Source organism: Eucyclogobius newberryi, unplaced genomic scaffold (assembly GCF_026437365.1).
Source record: "Eucyclogobius newberryi isolate DKJ021-1_F unplaced genomic scaffold, fEucNew1.0.hap1 SCAF_16, whole genome shotgun sequence".
Classification (NCBI taxonomy): domain Eukaryota; kingdom Metazoa; phylum Chordata; class Actinopteri; order Gobiiformes; family Gobiidae; genus Eucyclogobius; species Eucyclogobius newberryi.
The window spans coordinates 19,545,946-19,562,180 of NW_027315790.1; the positions used below are offsets into that span (position 1 = coordinate 19,545,946).

Below are 16,235 nucleotides of genomic sequence, written 5' to 3' on the forward strand. Positions count from 1 at the left end.
AAAACACCTCAAAGTTTTACAATGTTAGGCCAAAAAACAACACAAATATATTCTCAAGAGATAATCATATTTCTCTGGATCAATTTGGATGTTACATTTGATTTATAGCTTGACATAAGTGTAATTCCCATTTTCAAAAATAAGGACAAAATGAGAAATATTTAATCATATATGTAGGGTTATTAATGACCTATTGCATGTAATAGTGGCTTTTTGGGGACAATTGAATTATTGCAGTTGTATTATCCGTACACTTCAGTGCTAAAATGCTCAATAAATCACCAACAAATGAAAAACACTCTGAAAATGGTGCCTGACTGCATCTGCAGGTGGATCACTGACTTTCTGACAGATTGGAGGCAGTGCTTGCGGCTGGGGAAGATTGTCTGACACACAGAATATAGGCCGTGGCTGCAGAGCCGCGGCACGGTCAAATAACCCAGCAGTTTCAGGAGCCGCGGCACGGCCATATAGCCACATGGTTAACCCTAACCTTAACCCTAACCCTAACCCTAACCCTAACCTTAACCCGGCGCGGTCTAATAGCCCGCGGCTCTGTAGACACTCCCCAGAATATAAGCACAGCATCTCCACAGGGCTGTGTACTTTCTCCCCTGCTCTTCTCTCTGTACACAAACTGCTGCAACGTCAGCCACAACTCCGTAAAACTGATAACATTTTGTCACATCTCATTGTAATTTATATAACCGAAGAGCCCCACCAACACTGTATCCATAATATACTATTGCTACAATGTTCTTTTATTTAAAAAGTAATTTTAGCTCAGCACGAAATGGGGATGAGAGAAGAGAGGACACGCGAACACTGTGGCCGGCTGCACACAAAGCCTGGCACGTGCATCACTGCCCCAACCACTTGACTTTCGGGCAGCACAATTTCTACTATTTTCACACAGGAGGACACAGACACACACTGACACACACAGATACACACAGACACACAGATACACACAGACACACAGACACACACCACACAGACACACACACACACAGATACACACAGACACACAGACACACACCACACAGACACACACACACACAGACACACAGATACACACAGACACACACCACACAGACACACACACACACACACACACAGATACACACAGACACACAGACACACACACACACACACACACAGACACACACACACACACACACATAGTACAGTCATAACCTGCTGAGGTGTTGGAGGCATTGGCTCTGATGAAGGACCAAACGCTGCAGAGAAAAACCATGTACCACCGCTCCATTCCTCCACCTGAAAGACAAACACAGATGTTTTAAAAAAAAGGACCAACAAGAGAGGAAAAGAGAGAACAAGATTATTAAAACTTAAAGGTGGGATGGACGATTTTTCCAGCAAATTTTGTATTATATTTCCTCGTGGCGGGGATAAATCATTATTTCTGCCACGTATCAATCATAAAATGCACCTACCGCTCACCTGCAGCCGCGTGCGGTTCGTCCCCACGTTTCCGCGTGCCTAAGGGCATGGATCCATCATAATATAGTTCCCTCAGTGTACGGGGCAAAATGAAGACGGAGAAAGACAATTCGACCTGCGACAGAAATCTACGGGAGACGAGAGATGCGATGCGCTCCGTCACGCTAATAAACAAACGCACATGTGTGTTCTCAAATCGCCGAAAAATCGTCCATTGCGCCTTTAAGTTAAATTAAATTCTTAGTTGCAAAAACGTAGGTAAGGGACTTTTCTATTTTTTGTGATATAAGCTTAAAAATAAGCTGCCAAACCAATTAGAATAGGGCTAAGGAATTTAGGGGGGAAGATGCTTTGTAATTTATCGGATATTACAGTGCAGTAGTTATAAAATGTAAAATTAAAATAAAAGAAGACATACAAGTGAAGTCATTTTAATTTTAGTAGATGTGACTTTATTTTTATTATGTGAAACATCTAAGTAGATAGTAAGTAAGTAAATAAACAAAACAAAACGGAACGACCAGAGAGACTGAGAAAAAACACACAAGTGGACATCAACTAAACACAAATACAAACATAGTCACAGCTTATTTTGCCACAGACCGTTAGTTTTAACCAATGACAAAAACAATTCACGAGTTAATTCCGCCAAAACCCGAGAACGCGCCATAGCAACCGCTTTGGTAACCGAATGCTTCAACCGCGGTCGCAAAATCAGTGACGTCACACGGGGAACTTGCTGTAGCCGGACCCTCATTGTTCTGGTCGGACATGTGCTAAACAGAGCGGGATTTTACGTTTTACACGACGAATCTTGCAATGACACAGAGATAATGTTTATTCTGTATTATGTAGTGATGTACTGCTCTCAGGAGGGAAGCGGGCTCTTTGAGTGACCAAAACGGAAGGTTAGAGCACGTCTTTGGAAACGATTCGTCCGTACCAAAAGAATGTTTTGGAATCCCAGCTCGGCGATGTATGGCAAGTCTGGTCCAGTGCTATGCTACCGACGTTTCACAGAAGACAATTTCCAAAACCTCGCGAAGTATCGACTTGGATATTGGAAAAAGTAAGTTGCAAGATATTTTCACATGGCAGTTGTCTGTGCTTTTGTAGTCGCCGTATGCGGCTGTCTGACTGACACCGTGTGCATGATGGCTGTTGCTGTTCACGGCGAGAGTACTCACTTTATGCATATTACCGGTTGTAATAATTATACCAGGAAGTTGAATGGACCTCTCCTCCAGCGCAGCGGACTCACACCGGGTTCTTTCCCCGCCTCCAGCCACACATTCCCCAGGCTCACTGTGCCGCCTGGAATACGTACTTTTCGTCCGCGACTTTGGGATTTGCCTCGCCCGCAGCGTCTGTGGATTCTAGCGGCGGTGAAAGGCGACACCGCCGGTCTAGATGCGCATTCTGGTTCCGACCCGAGATGGAAACGCTGATTCCGGTGTTCGCCGCGCTGTGGATATTCCGGTGCAACACCACGGCAAGCGCGGGTGAGCAGCAGCACGCACGGGCACTTTAGAGAATGCGACTATCGGACTAGTGAACTTTTGGACTTGTGGGGTGGAACCGTTTGTCTAGTAATTTGCAGTTTCGAACTAATAAAGTAAGGAACCTCGTCAACATTGTATTTCACATCATTTCATGGGAAATATTCCAGTTTAACACGCACCATTCAGAAAGTCCATTGATGTCCAGTCGCCATCTCATTCTTGTCTCCTCATAATCATTCTCATTTGCTCCATTTTCACGAGGCGTCAGGCTCAAATATATGAGGCAGAAGCAGCAGGACCTGTTCTTCAACTGGATGCTGTTCATCATCCGTTGAAATCCGCTCACTTGACGAGGATTCACTCGTATTTTGGTCACTATCGCTGTCCACTTCAGTGTTGGCTAGACAAGGTCCCGGTGTGACAACACATTTCCAGGTTAGGTGAAGGCAAAAAGACGGCAGCAGCAAAAGAGCGTAATTCTTTTAAATAATAGTTTATTCTTTTATCAATAGTATCTGAATATATTAAGACTTGGATACTAACGGCCGACTTGAAAGCACAATTACAAATAACTTATTTAAGTCACTTTCAAACTGCTCAATTCGGGTCGATCCAATCAGCTCTCATTTTGTTCGCCATATCACGCTACATTTCGCATTTTATTTCACACATCATGAGCGTTACCCCTTATCCCCCCTCCAGCAGTATTACGCCGTGTGATTCTTTATCCAGGCCGGCAGAGTTGCGGTCAGAACCGCTAGCCCTCGCAAGCTAACAAGGCTACCGTTTTTTAATGGGGCAGTGGGTCGGCAGCTTTGTTTGTTTTGGTCCCATAGCTTTACCAGGCTTGTGTTTTCCTCGTCCACTCATTTCTTGTACGTCTTTTCTAGGACTATGTGTGTCAAACTAGAATTTTTATGCTAGTTTTTGCAGCAGTGGAGGGAGCGCGTGCACATAGCCATTAATTTTCATTGAATGTCTGCTTGTATTGGTTGTTGTCCTCTGTTCTCACTCTGATCCTGTATCGTTTCATTGTGTTATTTTTATATTATTTATTTGTAAAACTTTAAAACAAGAAAAAAGCAAGGATACTTAAAATATGAATTTGGCAATGTATTACTAAATCCTTGACACGGATGCACTCCACACTGAGCCACATTTATCAGTGTCTAGCATTTTAAACTCCAACCACCATGCTATGCACTATTATGCGCTTGCAATACTTTAACAGAAATGGTCTGAAATCCATTACTATGTGAACGTAACATTTTTAAAACGTCTTGAAAAAAGTCATAGTGTAATGTGGAGCTATTTACTCTTTACATAAGTGTACACATTGCAAATAAAAGACAAAATAAGATAAGCATATAAAATAAAAGCAGTAAAATGTCATTCCCAGCCTTGTGTCCCAATTGAAGCAGGGTTTTTGATATTTCTTGACATTTCCAAAAGCATGTTTGTCTGGGAGTTGATAGTAAAAGCTCTTCATTCACACAGTCTGAAAGTTACAGAAGTAAAAACACAAGTGTGCTGATGGAGGCACTAAAAGTCTGCTCCGTCACATGCTGTGGCTTTAAAAGCTCAGGGTTTACTCTGAAAAGTCAACAAAGTACAATCAAGCTCTAGATTGATCTCTACTTCAAATAATGTTGCACAAGCAGAAAAATGCAATTTTATTAACTGGGCTTATGTAATGCAAAATGTACATAGATTTCAACTGATCATTATTTATTTACTTGCTTGAAACCCCCAAATTGAGACCACTTCTCACAACCTAAAGACCACTTAAAAGGGAATTCCAAGCTGCAGGAGCAGTTTAAGAAAAAGCACTCTTTCCCTTGTCTCCCAGTACTCTGCTATTTGCATAAGGCCACACAAGTAGGAAGGAGCACATTTACATATTACTTATACAACCTCCTTGCTCCCGAAGGAAGCCACCCAGCCTTGGTATAGAGTTCACAGCGGTGGAAGAGCCTGTCACAACCCCAATGCACAGTGATATTCACTATCCAACAATTTCAGACATTTTGCTGTTGCATTATACACAGAGCATCACCATAATTCAATTGGGGAATGAAGTTGCCAATACCAGACATTTACAAGTTTCAAGGGTAAAACAGGGTTTATTACAATAAAAGAACCCAAGTCTATCTTCAGTTGATGGGTCAATTTATGTAGATGATCCTTAAAAGATCTAGAATAAAACCATGGTATTTATAATTTGAGAATTGAGTGTCCATGAGAAAATAGTATAGCTTTAGTCCCCGTCCACACAAAAGTAAACTTAGTCTAAAACCGTTTTATCCACACGGCGTGGAGTTTCAGGAGTCTAAAAACAAAACTCTTTGAAACCATGTCCTGAAGATTTCGAAACGCCATTTCCACAGTTACAGTGTATCCATAAATGTTTTATTTGATGACATGTTTTTCAATCATAAGAATTGCCAGCACTACTGTGTGGTGTTAGCTGCTGCAGCCGTTAACACAAGCACTGCTACACTGATGTGCTCATAGTCACAAAAGTAAGACCATCACTGATTTTGGTGATTAACTTGGTCTGATCAGAAAACTGAGCCTGGCCTTATGCAACTGGCTTTTAGCTCTGTGGAAAGTAAGTAACTTCTTCACTGCTGTTCACTGCTCTGTTGACAATTACAATCTGCCGCACACATGATACTAAATATTTGTATTCAGTTGCACTGACCTAAATCTGGGTTTGCTTAAGGATTTTAATCAAAAGCTGAGGATCAACAGTGTCAAAAGCCTTCAATCATTTGATGAAAAGTGCAATTCAATATTTATTTATTTTAATCCAGAGCTTGCATGCAATCATCTAGAATTTTAAGAGCAGATGTGACCATGCTATTTGTCTTTCTAAAACCAGATTGAAAGTTAGATGAAATATCATTAGCGTCTAAAAGTCTTTCAACTGGATGGTGATCAACTTTTCAAGAATTTTGACCGCGAAATAGGCCTGTAATTATCACTTTTAACAAAGTGAGTAAAATGCAGTTTTGCAGATCTTAGATCTACTTTTTAGGTTTAAATTAAAAATGTGAGTTAGAGGTTCTGCTATATAGTCTGCAGACAGTTTCAAACAGAATGGTTCCAGGTCATCTAGACCGGCTTCCTGTATTGTGTCTAGGCTCACTGAAAATGTCATAGATGGACCAGGTCGAATTAAAAGAGCAACAATCCCAAACGTTTCCCTCCAAAAGGAATTTAAGAAACAACAGCTGATGGACCAGGCAGTAAAGAGTCATAAAGCAAACCAGACGATATAAAATGTTCAATAAGCTTGACAGATTTTTGCCTGTCATCGCATCGCTTTTTGAATTTACTATTTCCCAGAACTTCTTCGGATCATTTACAATTTTTGTCCTTTCTGATAGATAAGTCAGACTTTATCAGCTTTATTAATAGTAAAGGTATATTTGTTCCACAGTTGGCAAAAAAGAAGCCAGTCACCCTCCGCCTTAGTTCCCCTTGCTTTGGCCCAAGCAGCTTGATACACAGTACATACAAAAAAAAAAGGTAAAAATGGTCAAATTGATGTAGCGCTTTTCTACCTTTAAGGCACTCAAAGCGCTTTACATCAAGGAACCAGTCACCCATCCGCACACCCAATCACATACCAGAGTCAGGTATTTAGACCTCATCACAGCACAAACTGCTCTTGTCAAGGTGACAAATGACATCCGCCTGAACACTGACACGGGCAAAGACTCAGTCTTAATTCTGTTAGATCTGAGTGCTGCTTTTTGACACTGTCGATCATGAGATCCTCTTACAGAGACTAGAGGACTGGGTGGGCATCACTGGCACTGCCCTATATTGGTTAAGGTCCTATCTGGAAAACAGGAAGTACTTTTTTGAAATTGGTAACTGTATCGGACCACATGCCCCTGACCTGTGGGGTGCCCCAAGGGTCAATCCTGGGACCCCTTCTCTTCAAACTCTACATGCTGCCGTTAGGACAGTTAATACAGACGGATAGATGGACAAACTTAATTAGTTATACATATATATTTAATTAGGCTCATGTCTGTTTCATCCAAAGTATTCCTCTGATACAATCCACAGGGAACATGTCCAACTTATTTACTTCTCATGTCACTTTTAATGTAAATTTTAGAGTATCCAAAGTAAGTTGGAATCACTGCCAGGACTAAAACTAGGACTAAAACTAAACTAGACTTTTTTCTTTTTCTTTTAATCATTTTAGTTGGCCAACGGTCACATGACACTGTTTAATCAATAGAGTAATTGCGCTGTATAATTATCATAAAGTATAAAGTATTTTTTTGTGGATTAGTGATTGTATTTTGTAGAATAAATGCGTCTTCCGTTGTTAGTTAGAGTTGTTAAGTGTGGATCTCAAACACTGTAATCACTCACCCTTCTCAAAATTCTAAATCTCTCACAAAAGGAAAAGTTGTGACGTTTTCCCCCAGCTTAATTAAAAGAGTTCCATTCCATTGCAGTTACAAACCCACATTCAAGTGTAGAATTTGAAAAGTTTAGAACAGAAAGAGAAATTCAGAGAACATAACTTGTGTTCATTCCCTGTGGCTAACTAATCCATTTTGCACCTCAGACATTATGTTTGAAAAAAAATGATGGTCATGGGTCCACTTTTCATATGTTCAGGTCATCAGGTTTTACTTGTTTCAATTCAATTCAATTTATTTTTGTAACGTTATTCATTATAAGCAACTTCTGTTAGAAATCTGAGGGAAAGAGTTTTGATACTTCAAAATAATTTGACTAATTTGACGTGCAATAACTTTAGAGTCTGTCTGGATATTCAATGGAAGGAATTACAACAACAGACTTTACAATAAAGTTCACTCAGGAAAGTGAGAGCCGAGGGAATCAGGCTGTCCTGCGCCTGAGTGCCCTGAACCTCCGTCCTTAGGTCAGAGGGGCGAGGTGTTCATGTAATTGATGAGTTCTAGGAAGAGTGTTCTAGGTACAATGCATCCAGTGATCTGGTTGTTAATGAGGGTCCAATGATTTTTGCAGCTGTTTTTTTGACATGTTTTTGATGTTTTCTGTATCCTTCCTCAGAAGGCTCACGTGATGTTATGTAGCATCGTGTCTTGCCAGTTGATTTACCCAGATTTCAAGGTCAGGTTTCAAGGACATGGAAAACTGTCCTGGTCCTTGTTTGACCGCAGATGGCGCTGTTCTCCAAACAAATTATTTAGATGGATGACACCAAAACCTGTCAGTCACTGTTAACAAAATGTATGACATATTCTCCCAACCTTTAAATGTACTATTTTCTCACAATAACCCAGCATTAATATTGAACTTATTATTGCATTGTTTAATATTACCATGACAATAGCTTTGCAAAAGAACTGCTCCAGCCCATTACCAATGCTTATGTTTATCTCATCAGCGCAGCCATGTTTTCCCCTTTTGAGCGGTGGACACATATTCATATCTGCATATTGTCATATTTAATTATGTAGTCACACTCCTCTGCTTGTGTTATTCTCCTGCAGCACTGAGGCATCACCACACTATCCTGCCCTCAGCTTTGTGTCTGAACCTGGCTCTTCACATCAGCTCATACCACCCTCAGAGCTGGATGCACCACAAAAAAGCCCATTTTCTAGACCCTCAGTCCGAATGATTTCCAATTACAGAACGGGAGCAGTAATAGACCAGAGGGAAGAGGAAGGGAATGAAAGGAGGGAAGATTTTTGGTCCTATTTATGTGAGGTGGAATAGAGCAAGGTCTTACAAATATTCAGTCTTTTGAAAGGACTTTTGGGTGCTGCCCAGTGGTCGAGAGGTTAAGGCACAGCACATATGCCAGGCTCCAAGTCCAGCCAGCTGCAGTGTCATGAGTTCACGTCCCAACTCCGACAATTTACTGCATGTCCTCCCTTCCCTCTCATTCCCCATTTCACACTCTCCTCTCCTGTCCAATAAAGCCTACGGGCAACAAAATCTTTAAAAGATAAAAATATATAAAAAATTGAAAGAACTTTTGGACACTTCAGCCTTGGAATATCATGTTTTATAAATGCTAATCAATGTACTGGAAGGACACATATTATGCATTATTTATACATTATGTTTATTGGCCAATACATGGCCTTGAGTACCTTTATTTTGGCATCTTATGTTTTAGAAATAAAATAATGTATTCAAAGTTACTTTCTACAAATGAGACATTCCCTTATTGGTAAAAAATATATTATGAAGAAATATTACAAAGTTTGCATATAATTTAAACCCTCAAAATGCATCAAAAAGAGTTAGTTGAATGGAAAAAAATAACATGCTTGCATATTTCAAATTAATATCTCAATATCTGTCAAAATCACTCAAACACAGTAAGGCAAGGCAAGTTTATTTGTAGAGCCCATTACATACACAATATACAAAGTGCTTCACACAGCAGGAAAAATGTATTAAAATCACAAAGAAATTACAGAATCAGAAATACAATAAAATTAACTAATTAAAAACAATTTCAGTCATAAAAGAGTGCAAAGAAGAATCCTGTTTTTAGCTTAGATTTGAACATTGTCAGGAAGACTGTTCCCGATTTTAGCTGCATAAAACTGAAATACAGATTCCCCATGTTTAGTCCTGACTCTGGCACCAGCAGGAGGCCGGTCCATGTTTAGTCCTGACTCTGGCACCAGCAGGAGGTCGGTCCCTGAGGTCCTCAGAGTCCGAGATGGTTCATATGGCACTAACATGGCCAAGATGTACTTTGGTGCTAGGCCATGGAGAGACTTGTACACAAGCAGAGCTGCTTTAAAGTCTATTCTCTGAGCCACAGGAGCCAGTGCAGAGACCTGAGAACAGGACAGTAGCACAGTGCAAGCCTCGAAATAACGGGCCGGACACGGTCAATGACCGGCGCAAAAATCAGTTTTGACCGACTCCAAAATCAAGGCTCCGGACATTTGACAGACGCAAATTTTTCGCCGTAATATATATATTTAATAGGCAAAAACAACGCGGTGAACATGCCCAAAGCGATTCCTCTGCACAAACTCTGGCGCGCTATACTACAGACCACGATTATTGCTGTAGTTAGCGCGAGCATTTCCATCGCTTAAGTTTCGTTTTGACAGACATGCCACTTCGCAGTCTTCTCGCTTCTCATTGGCCGAGCGGTGTCCGTGATCTAATGTTGATGAAAGCGGGCATCTGATTGGCCGCTGCGTTCGGTTGCGTTCGGTTGTACTCGGAAATGCCCGGTCTAATTTTGCGCCACAAGTGATATCGAGGTTGGCGGGCGTCAATCTCCTCAGTTCGCAATTCAGTCTTTTTAAAGTTGTTTGCAACAAAAGCTGTAATTTTGCACATTAGGGACAATGTCAATGTGGAAGTATCCAAGGGCCCCAAGGGCCCCGCCCCCTTTGGAGTTGTTAGCATCGGGGCAATGTATATTATGTTAGTAGTTTATTTTGTTGGCTGTGATTTTATATATTCTACAAGATCTCCTTGTGTCAAATGCTGTAAACAGTATTTATTTTGTATCTAAGAAACATTATTATATTAAATTAAACAGTATTAAAGATCATGATCTCTGGTTTATGTGAATTCAGTATTTGTGCTCTTCATATCAAATAACAGATAAAAGTACTTTAAATTGTTTTACATGCTAATAACCAGGTTTAAAACAACACATTTATCTTGTTCTTATGACGCCACGATGCCGTGCGCGCTTGTGGGCCCCTGAAATTGCTGGGGGGGCCCTAACTTTTTTAGGTAGGGGCCCCCCTGGCCCCTAACTTTGAAAATCTATTTCTCAGCCTGTAAATGATAGAGACATGTTAGTAAAAGTTAATTTTTCATTAATTATGTTATTCTGTTTTCCTTTCCTTGTGACCGATTCAGAATTAGCCATGACAGGTACCAAATGATTGGTACCTGTCATGTTGACAGGGACGTAAAAATAATTATTTCAAGGCTTGCAGTGGTTATAGTTCTCCCTCCTCTGTGTACTCAGTTTCCTCTACCACTAAAAACATGTACAATAGGCTCCTCCCCTCAGTGGGACTTAATAACATCAGTCTTCCCAGAGACAACAGGTGGAAATTAGCCCCAACCTGGTACAATGCATCTCTCCTGATAAGGTTAATGTATATTGTACACTTTCCCTGTCTCATATAAATAAACTAACTTAACTTAAACTGTAGTGAAGGGAATTAAATAACCCAAATTAGTCCTGTGAAAGTGTAGTTAGTTATTAAATCAGGAGGAAGAGTGGCACTCTGCGTGTTGTGAAAAATGTAAGCCATCATACCATGGCATAATACCTTTACACAGTCAGAGCCCAAGAAACGCTCACCTTCCCATTTTTGTTTTTACACCATAGCCATTTTGTGACATAAACCACTCGAGTGGCTCCAATCAGGATATCTGAGTCCGATCACCGATACCAATCATCTGAAATCTTGATCTGTCGATACCGATCACAACCGATACCGATCACTTTGACTGTGTATCAAAAACCTTTGTTGTCTAATAATAATAAATATATGTTTATATCAAATATACATAATTTATAATTAAAAAGGCTTTTGATACTACAAAGTGTGACCAAATCTATCTAGTTTATAGGATCGACAAAGTTTCCTGACAATTTTAGGCACTAGCCCAACAATAAACCGCATGGGTTAAATGAATACTTGTGCCGTTCATGTCTGTATCGTGCAGTGGTGCACATCTATAGCAACCAAACAGAGTGGATATATGAGCAAGCTTTCAGCCTCTGAGCAGATTGAACAGTTTGAGGAAAGAAAACGTGCAGAAGAGAGTAACGCCTCAGAGGCGCGTCCATAAACAGCAGACGCGCGTCCGAGACTTCCAGTGCACATGCGCAGTGGAGGGGTTGTTGTGTTTCCCTCTGTAGCTGTGCGATGGCAGAACAGGTGGAGAAAGTGGCTTTGGTGTATTAACTTTACAAAGTCCAAAAATGGAGGCGGTGGGCTTGCATGGGACTTTTTACATTTAAGGCAGGCACCACCAGCGTATGCCTTCTGTGGATGGCATGGAAAAACAAGTTTGCTCAGTCTGAGCGCGTCACTATATATGGCTGATAGATGACACGTGGCTGTTCCGAGCTGTTGTCCGCTCTGGGAGCAGGCAAGGTGTGAGCGGGAGCAGACGGCGAATACATCGGGACTTTAGGGACCACATCAGAGTGCGTTTTAACAAAGAGGGTTTATAAGGAGCTGAAATTATAGTATTGCAATAACTTAATAACAATTAACAGATCATCTACCTGAAGGTAAATGTGATGACGATATAAAATGTGCTTCTGATCGGCCCATTTTGCAGATCACCAATTTTTGCCGTGATCAATCGGAGCACCTCTATAAACAGCCAAAGAAAAAACACTTTTCAGTTAAAGCAGAACTAAGTAGCATTTTCACCTTACTGAACTATCCTATTCCACTTATTAATCTAACTGAGTAGCACCTGTTCAGCTCATTAGCTGCATAAAGACACCTGTTCACCCCACGACCAGTCAGACTCCAACTACTACCATGGGCAAGGCCAAAGAGCTGTCCAAAAATACCAGAGACAAAATTGTAGACCTCCACAAGGCTGGAAAGGGCTACTGGGCAATTGGAAAGAAGCTTGGCGAAAAAAATATCAACTGTTGGAGCAACAGTAGAGATGCACCGATCAATCGGCCGCCGATTTAAAAAGCTGGTTTTATGTCGAATCGGCCAAGATCGGTGACCGGCCGGTCACTGTCGTAATTGCCGGTTTTCGGCCGATCAAACTGACCCGCATGCGCGCATGCGGTGCGTAGCAGCTTGACGCGCCCAGAGCAAAACAGCTAAAAACTAGCAAGACTTGGGAAGAAAACATGTCGCTGATTTGGACTTATTTCACTTTGTGCCCGGACGACCCAAAACACGCTGTTTGTAATGCTTGCATGTCAAAAGTAAGCCGTGGAGGGTCAACGCCTACTTATTTGGAACAACAAACTTAATACGCCACCTGGAAAAGAAGCACCCAAGTTTGTTTAGCAAATATAAGGACACTGCCGCTAAGAAGAGCGATTCGTAGCAACCACAACAACCCTCCACCGTGGCTGCTATGTTCGACATCAACACTGAAAAGTCCAACGCCACCAGGAACATAATGGAGTTCATGGCTCTGGACGACCAGCCGTTTAGCGTAGTACAGGATAAAGGCTTCGTAAACCTGATGAAACACCTGAGTCCACGGTACAAATTACCAAGTAGGCGGTACTTTTCTGACACAGCGCCGCCAGAGTTGTTTGAGAGAGTTTCAAGCCAGATACACAAACTGCTGGACGGCACTAAATCCCCGGCCAGTTTCACAACGGACATTTGGACCTCCAACGTGAGCTTAATGTCAATGTTGAGCCTGACTGCTCAGTGGCTGGATGATGAATTTGAGCTACATCAAGTCCTTCTACACTGTGAGGAATGCCCCGGGTCCCACACCACCGACAATCTAAGAGCCAAATTTGACAAAATGTTGGCGGAGTGGAAAATCGACAAGAAGAGGGTTCATGACGTGTTGCGTGACAACGCTCGGAATATGGCCAAAGCACTGGATGATGGCAACCTCCCCAGTCTCCCGTGTATGGCACATACACTACAGTTAGCGGTAAATGAGGGACTGCATTCTCAACGCACTATCACTGACGCTGTGGCAACAGGCAGGAGAATAGTTACGCACTCCACGCTATCCAGGAGGAGTTGGGTCAACCCATGAAGCGCTTGCAACAGGATGTCCCCACGAGGTGGAACAGCACATTTTACATGTTGCAGTCGCTGTTGGAACAGAAACGTGCCCTGGGCTAACACGAGCTCCCGGCTGTACCCACCACAAATCAGTGGGGGTTAATTGAGAATGTGTTGAGCATCCTTGAACCATTTGAGGAACTCACTAAGACAATTAGATCCTCGTCAGCCACCGCCGCAGTTGTCATCCCTGAAATCACGGCACTGAAGGGCCTTTTGGGGAGAGCAACAGACACAGACCGTGGTGTGGGCACTGCCAAAGCCACGCTGTTGGAAGCAGTCCAGAGAAGGTTTAAAGACATCGAGAAGAATCCACTGTACGCTGTGGCCACTGCTATGGATCCCAGGCAAGTTACAACTTACTGCTAATAATGTTAATTGGCCCACTAATATTCTTAAATGAATAAGCATTTGCTACTAAGCTATAGGCTAAAGTGTTTGCATGGGTACATCAAAACATAAAATTAATTAAAACAAAAAAGGTATTTTTTGTTGGCCTTTTAGTGCCTGCTTTTGTATGTTCAGAGTGCACAACAATTATGTATTGCCTGGCTAATGTGGCTATATAATAAAAATAAAATTCCTTTTGTCTTTTGATACAGATACAAAACCTGCTACTTCTCAGCAGAAGTAAAGGATGAGGTGAAAAGTGTGCTTCTGAACATGCTGGACACAGTAGACACCACTGCCAGCAAACCCACACCTGATCAGCCTTCTGAGGAACCTGCAGCCAAAAGGCCAAGTCCACTGCATTTGGTGCATGCTGAGATACTGAAGGAGAGTGCAAGCAATGAGGACGAGCGACTGTTGGGAACCCCCTCATCTGTGCAGTTACATCGTTACCTGTCCGAGTTGCCCATCAAGAGATCTGAAGATGAAACTGTAAATGATGTACTGAAATACTGGCATGAAAACAAAACACAGTACCCTGCACTTGCCCCGCTTGCCCAAGCCTACCTCTCTGCTCCATGTACAAGCGTTGATAGCGAGCGCTTGTTTAGCTTGGCTAGTAATGTCATAGATGAGAAAAGAAACAGGCTTTCTGGTGAGAAGGCAGAGATGCTTCTGTTTGTGAAGAAGAACCAGCTATTGATGGTTAAGTGATTGCATTGGGAGTGGGATGGAGTACTTTGTTCACAACCTAAAGCTACCTGTTTGTTTTGATGTTTTGTTTTTTTATCCCATATTAAGATATACTTTTTATTTAGAGATGTCAAGAAGTCAAAGGCCTGAAATGTGGTGCAATTTACTTTGAGAACCAGTTTTCATTTTCAGTACATATAGTGCAGATACACTTTATCTTTTGTTTGTATTAATATTTTATATTACAGTATATGCTGCACCTTTATTTTTAAATATTAAAACAGGTGGTGCAATTTACTTTGAGCATTAGCTTTAATTTTCAAGAACAAAGATTTCATTGCACTTTATTTTTTTTAGATGGACTTAGTTTTCTTTTGTCTTATCAGCTGCTTGTGTTGAGGTGTTGTTGAAAGCCTCAAATGGGGGGTACGAGTCCCCCGAGTGGTACCCAGAGGTACTGGAGGGGTAATCTATAAATTACATTGTACCAGACAACTGCTGGGATGTTTTTGAAGGTTCTTGTTTGATTGTAAGTTAGTTATTGACCTGTAAACTGGACTGAATGTTATGGTCAGTGTTGAAAATAAATCTGCTCAGGAGGCACTGTTGAAACTCTCACTCTATTTCTTATTTGTGATGTTTTATTCTTGAAAAGGGGAGTTATGATTATGATAGCATATAACCTACCACTAGTTGTGGTTTTAATTGCAGTTATATAAGCAAAATGTTGTATGGGAGAAGGGTACTCAGCCAAACAAATATGGTGTCTATTATATGATTAGAATTATTTCTTAGATAGAAAATCGGTATCGGAAAAAAACGGTTTTGGCAGGTCCAACCTCCTTAAAAAACGGAAATCGGTATTGGCCAAGAATTTTGGAATCGGTGCATCTCTAAGCAACAGTTATAAAGATGACTTTCAATCTCCCTCAGACTAGGGATCCATGCAAGATCTCACCTTGTGGGATATCAATGATGATAAGAAAGGAGCGGAATCAGCCCAGAACTACACAGGAGGATCTGGTCAATGACCTGAAGCTGGGACACAGTTTCAAAGGTTACTATCAGTAGTACACAACGCCCTCATGGTTGAAAATCATGCATCGCACAGAAGGTTCCCCTGCTTTAGTCAGCACACGTCGAAGCCTGTCTGAAGTTTTCCAATAACCATCCAGATGATCCAGAGAAGTCATCTGAGAAAGTAGTCAGATGAGACCAATGTGGAACATTTTGGTATATACTCCACTCCGTGTTTGGAGGAAGAAGGAGGATGACTACCAGCCCAAGAACTATGTACAACTACTCTGTATTAAGGAGAGAATGAATGGGGTCATGTATTGCGAGATTTTGGGCAACAACCTCCTTCCCTCAGTCAGAGCATTGAAGATGTGATGTGGTTGGGTCTTCTAACATG

General features: G+C 41.5%; 1 protein-coding gene across 1 annotated transcript in view; it reads right to left on the bottom strand.

Moving 5' to 3' along the window:
- LOC140362325 (gamma-aminobutyric acid type B receptor subunit 1-like) overlaps positions 1-16,235 on the bottom strand; it is a 117,518-nt gene that overhangs the window by 22,186 nt on the left and 79,097 nt on the right. The window contains exon 2 of the mRNA XM_072448437.1: positions 1,198-1,281. Within this exon, the coding sequence (XP_072304538.1) occupies positions 1,198-1,273 (76 nt within the window). The 5' untranslated portion in view covers positions 1,274-1,281. The remainder of the gene's footprint in view (positions 1-1,197; positions 1,282-16,235) is intronic.